The sequence below is a fragment of the Lachnellula hyalina genome (assembly GCF_007821495.1).
Source record: "Lachnellula hyalina strain CBS 185.66 chromosome Unknown contig00034, whole genome shotgun sequence".
In the NCBI taxonomy this organism is placed as follows: domain Eukaryota; kingdom Fungi; phylum Ascomycota; class Leotiomycetes; order Helotiales; family Lachnaceae; genus Lachnellula; species Lachnellula hyalina.
The window spans coordinates 65,015-77,280 of record NW_022157148.1 but is presented as its reverse complement, the minus strand read 5'-3'; the positions used below and the strand labels follow the sequence as shown (position 1 = coordinate 77,280).

At 46.4% G+C, this 12,266-nt stretch overlaps 1 protein-coding gene across 1 annotated transcript; it reads left to right on the top strand.

Annotated features, from left to right (window-relative positions):
- Positions 1 to 8,198: 8,198 nt before the first annotated feature.
- LHYA1_G003258 (uncharacterized protein) lies at positions 8,199 to 9,650 on the top strand (the record flags this gene model as incomplete). Its single annotated transcript, XM_031148232.1, has 1 exon — positions 8,199 to 9,650. The coding sequence occupies one exon, from the start codon at positions 8,199 to 8,201 to the stop codon at positions 9,648 to 9,650; it is 1,452 nt and encodes a 483-aa protein (XP_031007047.1).
- Between the last annotated feature and the right edge of the window lie 2,616 nt (positions 9,651 to 12,266).

The following is a 12,266-nucleotide window of genomic DNA, read 5'->3' as shown; positions in this document are numbered from 1 at the left end:
TTCCTGGGCGGGCGTCAGGATAGGATTGTGGAGTCGGTGGTTGTTTATATGCTGGTCCTTGGATAGATAAATAGTAGATACCCGACTTTCGTTTAGTCTTGCAACAAGATTGGATTAGCAATGAAATTATAATGTTCTTACGCCGTATTATCTGATCTTGAACTACTACTATACTTGTAGATTGACTTGTTCGAGGTGCTTTGCTTTGTACAAGACGCTAAATCGATCGACGCCCCTTCCGAAGAAGATGGACCTCGAGGAGAACGCAGTCCCTAAGGCGACTAACTAAGGCGATTATATGCTATAAGCTACACGCGTTACCGTAACTCCTAGCGGTATAGTCCTGACATAGAATAGCTATTATAATATAGTCTTCTATGTAGCAACCCGAGCTTTATCGAATATTACAAGTATCTATACATAGCGGATTATATGCAAGAGCGATATTATATATAGTTCAGCTAAGGGGGTAGAGGGGTAGGACGCAAAAGTGCTCTAGTTTCTCTCCTCTTAAAGATCTGCGGCTCTTAGAGGGCTTTCAGACCCACGGCATGCGGAAGATTCCTATAGAGGTAACCTAAGGACGCTTTCCGACCTTTGTTAGCATATAGTGGAAGGGAGGGCATATAGGAGGCTAGGAATAGGGGCTTTTAGTAGGGATCGGCTTTCTGGGTGTGGATTTCACTCCACTTACAAAATCTAGTGGTCCATCCCAACTAGCAGGGAATATTATAATTATATAGCCTTTTTTCAGCTACGCGTATGCAAGAACTGCTTTCTGGGGTTTAAAAGGCATGAAGACACCACGGGATCAAGAACCTAGGACTATATATAAAAGGAGTCTTTTTTCCTCTTATAGTTCTTGGCTCTTCTTATATATAGGACTTTGTATGTAAAAATCGTTAGCTTAGCATAACCATAGACCTTTAAGGAGGTCCTTGGAGCATTTCTATATGCTCCCCGTCGTTAATCAATATTATCATCATTATCATCATCTAGACCGGACCGGCATTGCCGGATTTGCCTAGGCAGGGACTTGGGGAGGCTGCATCGAATAGCGTGCACGAGGATTGTATTACCTAGTAGATTTACCTTGCGCCATAATGATAATAAACGTGGTTTTGTAGAAGAAGGAAGGGAAGGAAGGAAGTAAATAAGGTTGATTGGTCGGGTGAAAGATCTCCGCATATGCCGGGCCGAGCTTGTCATATTCGCCACGCCGCCCGCTGTATGTAAGGTACACCTCGTACCTGTGCTGTCCTGCTTGGTGCATGCCTTGTACAGACTAGATTAACGTTAGCTAGCGTATACCTGTATGTAGAAGTATACTTCCCGTATACCATACTAAGTATAGTGCTCGTTAGTAATTACTATATTAATAAGCATATACGAACTTGTGCTAGCTACTTTTTTAGGGATACCTAGACATGGACAACCTCGCACAGGAGAGGATGTGATAGGCCAGGACTTAAGCATATAAATAAACATGGATATACAAAGAGGCACTTATTATCATTGGCTTTCGCGATGTCCTACTTTAAATTGGTGCCGCTTTTTAGGTCGACTACGAATACGCACGAGCTTCGGCATATAACCTTAAAAAATTAGAGATCGGGATTGGACGAGCGAACGACGAAGGGCTGTGCTATTACTATATCAACAACGAACATTGTACTATATGTATTCTCTATATGCGGATAGTACCTTACTTAACTTACTCTCGTAGGCTTTACAAAAGGGCTGGCATGGAGTTTTCTTCTCTTATTATTAGATATAGCAACCTTGATTTAAGCATATAATCAGGCCCATCGGACCCAAGATGTCCTAGCATAGAGTTTAGTATGCTTACTCCGTAAGCCTATAAAGAAATGCCGAACACGGCACTTTCGCCGAACGCCTTTAACAAGTATTTATAACTTGAACACACGGTCTTTCTGTGCCATTTTCTAGCAGAATCCTCGAGGAATTTGAGACCTTTGTAGGATTATAGATATTAGGCAGTAAGATTCGAGTAAGTCTATTCTAGGTGGTTAAAATTAAAAGAAACTATTCGGAGTTTTCGGTGGCTGTACCTTGGAGATAGGATTCAAGGCAGCACTCAATTGTCGATCCACTATTGATTAGTCAGAAAATAATGATGGAGTTGAGATACTCTCCCAGGCTATTTAATAATATAAAATTAATACAACGATGATGATAGATACTTTGCTATGATATTGAAGATATAAACAGCAGTTTTTACAAAATTTCGGCATTTTGTTTCGTGCATTTCTGTTTTTCCTCATTGTTTTCACACTTGTTCTTAAATTCCCCTCTACGAAAATCTGCCGCTTTGGGCTAACCTTCCGTAGCCCCTCGCTACTCGTACCGCCCGTCGTACCCGTCTTGAGCCGGTCTCTCGATCCTGGATCCACACATGAGGTGGCCCAGAAGCTAGACCAAAACAATCAAGTCACATCCGGAGCTACCAAGGCTTTATCATCAAGTCCCCAGGTAATATATGCATTTACCAAGTACTACATATACACATGTACTCTAACGTTTGGTAATGAGTCTGAACCACAAGTCTTTTTTCTTGGCTAGCCCCTTCGTTTAGTAACAAGTAATAATGAGTACCGACGTTCCCGCCATCACAGCTACAGATACAGCTACAGAGCCATGTGCTCTCACTCTTCTCGATGACCCTCCACCAGCACATCCCGCAAGATATGCAACAGGATGGAATGGAGAGAAAGAAAAGAAGAGGCGGAAAAAGCTAGCCCCAAAGTCTAAAACTGGTTGTCTCACTTGCAGGTATTTGTCCCAAATCACCCGAGATTCAGTTGAGCATTAAGCTGAACTGAGCCCAGAAAACGAAGAGTGAAATGCGATGAGGGCAAGCCAGGGTGCTATCGTTGCCGCAAACTCGACATCCCCTGCGCAGGCTACACGTCCAAGAACGTTTTCCTCCCCCCAAACATCAGGCCCATCGTTCCCAAACTTTCCGCAGCTTCTTCACAAGACGCAATAGCAATCGAGCCGTCATTCCTTGCTCCCCGCTTCTCAGACGAGACAGAGAACCGCTACTTTCACTTCTACTTGGATGAAATAGCTTCTCAGATGCAAGATCCTTTCACTTTTAAAACGGCCGTCTGGGACCGTCTAATTCCACACGCAGGCGAGATGCAGCCCTGTATCAAGCATGCCGTTATTGCGCTAGGGGCATTGAGTAAATCGTATAGCGAGTCAAAGGCGCCATCATTGAGCAACCCGCATCAGATATACGCTTTCAAGGCCTACGGGAAAGCACTGAAAGGAATGCGTGAAGAGTTACGTTTAGACGATATAGCAAACTCCGTCGTAGCGTGCTTACTGGTCTCCTCCTTCGAGAGTATGCAAGGGCACCAGGCGGCGGCAAGTATGCACGCTGCGAGTTTGGTATCGGTATTGTACCAGCAATGGAGTACAAGTGTAATTCCACCCAAGGAATGTGCAGTATCGCCACTTACGGTCAACAAGAAGAGCATGCAGGAGGACCTACTGACTGCGTTTTCAAGCTTGGATATACAAGCGCTGATGTTTGTTGACCAAAGACCCGTTGAAATACACACGGGCCTCAAAGACGCCATCAACAAGGCTGTCCCGCTGATGCCGGAGAAATTTGAGTCCTTGCTTGATTGCAAGGCTTGGTGGGAATTCATCATGCGGCGGAATCTCCATTTTGTCGCTGAAGCACCGGCAGGAGAGACGAGCCCCAACTCAAACCTCGCCAACATCTTAGGCCCAGCTTGGAAGAATATTTCCTCCTCAACCGGCGAAGCCAACACTTTCCCCTCTTCCATGTCTCTAGCACCTACAGCTTCTAGCTCCGCATTCGACATGCCAGACCACATCTTCGCCGAACAAGACCGTTACATCGACGACATCTGGCGCTGGGAAGCAGCCGCCGAACCCATATTCGCAGATCCTTCCTGCCAGCTACCAAAGCGGGGAGAAGCGCCCTCACAAGGCTATCTACAATCTTTGCTAATGAAGCTCCACGCGAGCTTCAACCGCGTCCTTGTATCGCGAGCCTGCTTACCACCCGGCACATCCTACGACGCACACCTCCTGGAATTCCAAGTACAAGTCGAGCTCTGCGAGCTCGTAGCTCCACATGTCGGCTTCAACAAATCCCTTACTATCTACCGGTTCGACCTGGGTATTATATGTCCACTGAGCCAGATCTCGGCCATGTGTAGACACTCCCCAACGAGGGCGCGTGCACTGCGGGTGATAGAAGCCTGTCGGGGGCGCAAGGAGGGCGTCTATGATGCTGAGGCTGCAACGGTTATCGGGAAGTTCTTAAGGGATGTGGAGGAGACGGATGGCGGGGTTGATGAGGAGGGGTGGTGAAGGATGAGCGGAAAGTGGTTATAAAAGCGCTTGATTGTAATATATATGATAAGAAGGCCACGGTGACGCTTGTGAGAGAGTGTGATGGGTTTGAAACGGTTGCCCATTTGAAATGGTGAGGGTTTGCATATGGAAGAGGAGATTTATGAAAATAATGGGAAGATCTGCTTAGGATGGTTATTTATTGGTAGCTATACAGTACTGTCACTTGTAAACAACATGCCGATCTTGAATTTATACTATACAAAACAATCTTTAATACCATAGCCGAACAATGGTTCCATATCATCTCTTCATTTTTGGGAAAAGAACCTTTTACACTCTATTCACTCGTTCCTGGCATATGGCAGACGAGCAGAGTCAACTTGACCAGGCGCGGAGTTTCAGTCAAAACTCAACTCGATTGCCCAGAGATTATCAACTCGATCCTCAGCTCAAAGAACATTCTCGAAAGCCTAATGATCATAAGCATGAATAACCACGGTACAATAGTCCCAACATCTTCCTTCGACACATCCCACAGGCTCTTCCTACAGGAGCCAGAAGACAACTTGTTTGTATTTCAGGCGTGGCGGAGAATTGATACGCACTCCATCTACAGTATCATTGGAAAGCCTGGCTCGGGGAAGCCCACGTTGAAATACATACCCCGATGCCGTTTAGTGCAGCCACCTAGGCAACTCAAGCCGTTATGACTAGGTTGCTACTTCTGAGGCGCAGCTCAATCAATCCAAGGCAAAAATTCTAGGATGGGGATTATGATGACTCTTTCGCATGAACTCCTACAATACATGCACAGCGGTCTTCTATTCCAGCCGTCTCCCGGCGCCGTTTGAAGTTGTATAGTGTTCTTTGGATATCTCATTCGCACTTTATTCATGGACGTGGAAGATTTGCATGAGATTTCATCTCTCGTAGCGGTAGAATGCGGTAGGACTTACAACCTGACACTGCTAGTTAACGAGCGGGCTGGCCGAACGGCCTGGACCAATTCGACGAGAACCTTGCGGATAGCATTGCCTCTTTACAGCTGCTGAAATTGCAATACGACGTCAAAATTTGCATAGCCAAGTCAATCATGGATAGGATTCACAGGGGCTCTAGCCTAGAGTCCTTCACTCGCCATGAGAAATCCCACACAAGGAGACATGGTGGGTTTAGTTCACAGCAACTTTGAGCGACGAACGAAGAGCTATCTCCCAGGTAGTTACGGCCAAGCTCATCGACGATATTTCCGAAAAGGTTCCCGGTGTTTTCCACTGGTTGGCTGTCGTTGTTCGATCCCTAGTGCATTACCTGTTGAACAGACAAAGCATGTCCGATCTGCATGATATCCTCGAGACTATTCCCTAGGATACAGTAGAGTTGTACACCCGCATCTGGTGTGCTCACTTCGCTGGACAACACTTGCATCTCATTACAACTTTTGTAGATCAATATCCCAAGACTAGACGTCATCCAGCTTGACGGTGGGCTAACGTGGGTCATAGAAGGTGAAATACTAGACTGGCGAGAGAACGTCCAGGCGTTGGCAAACATTAGCTCGCTTTTCAGGAGACTTAAAATGGCATGTAAGGGGCATTATGGAAGTCTAGTCAACCGGGTATAGGACATTCGTGCAGCGCAGCGGCAAAGACTAGGCCAAACAGGACAACGTTTGGCAAACAATCCGCTCCAAGACTCAATCCCATCTTAACCCTCTTTTAGAATTACTGAAGGCGCTCCACGCCATATATTGTTCCTTACCGCGACCCTAGCAGCAACCGGTGCATCTGGGGCCATATTATCCAGTACTTGACGCTAGCCTCTAATAATCGATACACCAGAAATAGTGCAACAACCTATAGAGAGCTTTGATAGGATGACATGAGTTCTGTCCCGGGTGACGATTCTACGCTATATAGGGCAGGCCATGGTCGACCACAAATATTCGGCATGACATCCAACAACGGTACCAAGAAGCTGGCATCGAGAACTGTTTGTAAATTCGGCTGCTGTTTACAAGCTGTTGCACTGATTCTGCACGCCAAAACGGATAGAGAACATCAGATACGTGCTGAGAGCTGGAGAGTCGCAGTGCCTAGATGCTTGTACATTATGCATGCTAGCGAACGCAAAACGGTATACAACCAGATGGGAGAGTGGAATGCAAGAGCCAACGCGATGAAGAACGGCAATAGCAACATCGATAGTGAACCAGCGGGGGCTACACAAGCTACACAGGAGGAGCCAAATTTAAAATATGACATAAAAAAGAATACCGGGATGAGGTCGCAAAGTTGGTGGATCATTGTTTGTCAAATTTCGCAGTCTTCTAGCGGCGGAGGAAGAAGACCCAAATATAATCATGCGCCACTAGGTCCAAATGAGCGGGCCATAAATAAATAAATTGTTACATCGAGGTAGTCGAGGATCAGGAAGATGTTAGGACATAACAGATAGACATGCAGCAGGTCAAGCCATTCTGTGGACTTATCAAAAGCCAAATTATATCATCAGAAGTACTCTGTACTCATGAAGCCCTCTTACTATCTTTCCCCGTCTTTTCTCACCTATGTATTATCAACCTGATGTTTAAAGTGCAAGACCAACCTAGCTTTTTAGGATTATTACCTTCTAAAGGCCACATCCAGCGTCGCAGTTTGCTCTTCCAGCCTGAACTCCATGTCCGCCAACACTATGACCGGTATCGATTCGTCTCCTCAGTCCTGTGTTCTGAATTTATCTAGCAACTGAAACATCGCATTGTAGACTTCTTCCTTTCCTCATTCATCGAGCCTGTATCCTGTACTTAATATCCTCCCCATCGGTCCAAGATTTGGGTGTAGAGCAGGTTGTAGCACCATAGTGTTGAGTATTCGAGCAATAACGGAGGGTGGGAGCTTGGCCATCTTAAGAGTTCATAGCCCATGTCCATTTAAAGCCATTGTGCAAGAGAAGACCGACGTAGCAGACAGGATCGAGGATTTTGGTGTGGACATCGTGCCTTGTGGGTGTTAGCAGAACATATCTTGGCAATGTGTGGGGAAGAACCTGAAGAGAGTAAACGGTGACAGTCATAGTAATATATATGGTAGGAGAAAGCATAGGCTGGTTTGCATGGAATGGTACATAAAAAGTAGGAAAAGTGACCAAATTTCACTCGAATCTATCTGCTTCTTGCTTCCACAACAACCCTCAGTCACTTCGAACACGCGTTCCTTTCATATCCCTTCAAGGTTGGGATAGTTCGTCTCGTAGCTTGGCGGTTCGTGATAGGAAGTCGAAGCCCTTGCGAGGCGCAGAGCCAAGGTGCCTTACGGCTTGGCTAGCAGTGATGTTGGACGCGTAAAGAGCTATCGGTGAGCCAGTTGTCCACTTCTTTGGCCTGCTAACTTGGACCAACGATTGAACGTGTCTCATGCGTCGATTCTGAGAACGAAAACAATGCGGTAAATGCAACAGAGTGGGTGTGATATGGTGTGGTTGGTTTAAAGGCTATAGAAGTTCCAGAGGTGAGGTTGATGTGATCGAGACACCCCTTTGGGGATGCAGGCACGATGCCCACGGAACAGCCGGTTGAAGTCGAGACTTGCCGTTGAACCATAAACATCGTCATTCATCAACATAACATAATCTAGTGGTCGAGAATCTCCCCAGCTTGAAAGGCATCTCGTTTTCTTGAAAATATATGTTTGAATATTTATTTTGGTAACAGGCACCTCTTTAAGATCTCGGTTGAAAACTTTTCATGCGGGTCCTGTCCAAGTCCCTCAATCCTTCAGTCCCTCTCATCAAAACACGACTCCTTTCTTTTAAATCCCTAAGAATTTGTAATTTTAAAAATGGACGATACTCCTCCGAGAAAACCAGGTCTTGGGTCACGTCTCGCGACTGCGCTGAGACCAAAGCAGTCCGGGAGACGGTTGGTGAAAAAGTCTACCGTCAACCTCAGAGAAGCTGCCGTTTCGAAGGATTTACCATTGAAGAAAGATTCCTTCTCCACCTCTTCCACTCGGACAAATAATCAGGCTCAAAATGAGTTTTCTCCAAATGTTGACATTCAAACCGGAGAACGCCAGGATTATACCGCCTTGATTCATGGCTTAGGCCACCAAGGCTCGTTCGACTCGCTCAAATCTGTCTCTAGGCTAGATCCGCAGAGGCTAGACCCCAATACGAAAGCAGGGGATCGCAGGGTAGCTAGTCTATCTGAAGTACTATGGAATCGAATTTGTAGGCACTTGTCACCCTCTGGTGTTGCTAGTCTTGCATTCGCAAGCAAAACACTTCGATATCGCCTTGGACCCGAAGCCTGGATCGCCCTCAATCGTCCTGAAAATGAACAGTTCAAGACCGAATTTTTGGTTTCCTTGGACAGCCAACTTCCGGACCATCTGTTATGTTTCCGATGCATAACTTACCACCGCAGAGTTCAGAAGGGGCACGAGCAACTGAGAGCCACCGCGACCACGAATCCTCTGTTCATCTGTCCTTGGGCTTCAGAACCAACCCAAATCCCACTGCGGATGCGCCTAACTCCAGGTCATACCCTTCCATTTACATTCGTTCAACTCGTCATGCGAGCTCATCGCTATGGACCTGAATATGGAATTCCTCCAGAGTCCCTCAGTCGACGCTGGAGAAGCCGCGAGAGTGAATGGTCCCATCAGTCAAGATACTATATCGATAAGGGCCATTTATTACTTCGAGTCGTCAGTAAGAGTTTTGCTGAGCCATGTCTTCCACCAAGTGGCTTGCGGCACCTTCTGTACTCGCGAGAAGATTACTTTCCGTACTTTTCTGCTTGTGCTCACTGGAGAGATGGTGAGCTCATGAACAACTGCAAATGTGCATTGAGTCACATACCGAAGCCGAAAGAAACAATAGCACAGCAGCTGCGCACTGGACCGCAGATCAACAATGCTATCCGCCATGTAAATGCTATCGTCAGTTTGTGCGGGAAATGCCGACCCATGCGGAGATGCCCTGATTGTCCGACGGAATATCTCATCGAAATTAGGTTCGAAGAGGATAAGAACGATCCGGTCAATAAGTTCAAGCAATCGATTGTTGTCACTAGGTGGAGCGATCTGGGGGATGGGACCACACCGCTATCAGGGGAATGGTTTGCTTGCGATCGGGAGACGGATTACGACTCCTTCGCTACCATCGGGAGAAGAGGCATTTCAGGAATTTTTGAGGCTCAATCTGGGGTTGCTATTCCAGGTCAGAGGATGCTTTCTCTGAATCCAGAGAATACGAAATTGGGAGAAAAAGGTCACAATTGGTATTGAGGGAAGATCTTACTCTCCCAAGAGAGCGCACAACCATCGATGTCTCGGGAAGATCAACTGAGTCGTGTATGATAATGTGAACCATGAATCATTAGTCGACAATTTGTTTCAACTATTCACGTCTCACAAGCTTCGACCTTCTTCTAGAAGGCGTCCTTGCATCCTCCGGATCTCTTCAAACCGTTGCCAATGCGGGAAGTTTGCGCTGAAAATGTACCAAGATGCCAAATTCAGACTAAGTGGAGAAAGAAGAATTTCACATCGAATAGGAAAGGCAAAGCTTCCAAAGTTCAAGTCGCTACATACATTCTCAGGAAATCCTTCCACGCAATACCCCGCTTCTACGGTGCGGTGACCAAAAGTGTCACAGTTCATTTTGGGATCTATGTATAGGTAGTGAGCCAGTCCAGTGAGTATTCTGGGGGCGTTAGGTGTAAGCGTGGCGTGCTACGAGTATTAAGCGAAGGGTTAAATTTCAGGCTGAGCCGCACCAAGAGCTTCAGGCCTAGTTCACGACCTGAATCTCTATCTTACGTTCCAAGGTCCCACTGGAAATAAGGGCACCAATGAGTAGCCCTGGCTGAACTAGGGGAAATGTTTATTTAAGGTTAATAATCCTATAATCGAGTACGGCCCAAGCTTTCCGCGGAATATACAACTGCTGCAGCTTATTCTCAGCTGCTTGAATCCTTCCAAAAACATCGACTTGGTGTGAATAACTAAGGCAAATCTTAGAACCAGGCTCAACAACTGCACAAGATCCTTGAGAGGAGTGGTCCTCAAGAAGCCGGCCAAGTGAGAGAAATCTTTCCGATGTTTCTTGCAACAATCAGCCTGTCAGCGCAGCGCCCCCTCCTGTATCTCTGTTAGCTTATCAGAACCGTGACAAATATTAGTGTTTGTTGCGAGGCAGTCACACATTGGATGTGTCTCAGAATCCCGAAAGCCGCCAGCATTGGAATGAAGCCAACCAACTTTTGGGTGCCTTAAAAAGCTTCACGAGCTCGAAAGGTTTTCCGAAAGTTGCTCTACAATCTCAAGATTCCATGATGTGTATATATCTCATTTACAAGGTCACAAGTACTTCAATTATCAAAAAAAGGCGATGTTTCTAAGGTTGGAGACTTGTCCTGCCAAAGGCTTCGGGTGGTTTTCAGGAATGTATTCCAATTTCCATGTCAACCCTTGACTTTTTAAGAATGCAGTGCGCCAGACTTTCACTCTTCTCTTTCTGGCCTTTTCATATCTCCACCCAAATAAAGTTTTCTCCCGTCTCCCCACCTATTCTCTCCAGCAATCATGGCGAAAGAAACTGGTGCAGCCGGCTTTAAACGGCCTGCTGAGGATGACCTCTCTACGCCAGAGCCCAAGAAGCAATCCTCTAGTCTTGTTGGCATGTTTCGCAACTTCTTATCTCCACCCAGTAAAGATCTTCACAGGGACAAATCGCCCCCAGATCAAAGTTCAAGTCCAACTCCAAGTCCAGATCAAAACCTTATTTTTGCTTCCCCGCCGCGACCCAGCGCAATTGAGATTCAACAGAGGACAGCCAAGCTCGTGGACGAATATTTCGACAATAAACACGAGAAAGAGGCAGAAGCGGCCCTGAAAGACCCCAATCGAAAACTCAAGTGGAACATCAATATCAAACCCACGGATGACGAGTATAGATTGATCCGGGCTGAAATCCACAAAAAGCTTGAGGATAGCTCGGTGCTGGCTGTTGTAACCGAATACTTTGAAGAACCGCAGCAGTTGTTACTCAAGCCTCCCCATCGAGACAGCATAGCCCTCAAAATTCAGAAGGAGAATGGGAGGAGGTACACTGAGGCTTTGGCACCTGGCGGTGTTTTTCATGGAGAGAAAAACAATTTAACGACAAAGTTGGCAATGCTGTCTTTTGGCCTTCCGATTGAGGGCATGACGCTCAACAACGTTTTCAACGCAGGCATTAAGGATGAAGATGATGAAGAAGATTCACCAGAGGATATTCCCAGCGTTCAGAGAATCATGTTTTCAGAAAAACCATTGGAGTTTTTGGATCTATATAGCGAGAGGGGCCATGGATTTCCTATGCTGCGTAGGCCCGTAAATAACCAACACGGTGGTGGTGTCCATATGCGCGGTGGTGCAGGGCCTGGCAGACCTAAGATCTACTTATATGGGCCTAATGGGTCGAGATTAACATGTCCAAGCAAGATCAAAGATCAGTATTCCATATTTCAAAAGCAGGCACTGAAGCTGTTAGGCTTAGATGAAAATAAGGATTGGGAGTTCGTGGTTGATCAATACAACAACCAGGAATTGAACAAAGGCAATGAATCGAAAAAATTTACGAGGACCTTCACCGTGACCAAAGGCAACGGTCAACATGTGTGGGACACCTGGATCAAGTCCAGACTTTGCGATGTTTATTCGGATTGGCCCCTAGTGGTCAACCATGTACGACCACCAGGCGTATTGGCACCTGCGACATTCAGATTACCAACGGTTGATAGCGTCAAAGTCACGCAACCAACGAAGTCAGCGACAGGGAATCCCACTTCAGAGGCCCTCAAGATCTCACTACCAATACCCACGCACCCCTTTCAAGATCCTAACACCACTACCACGAGA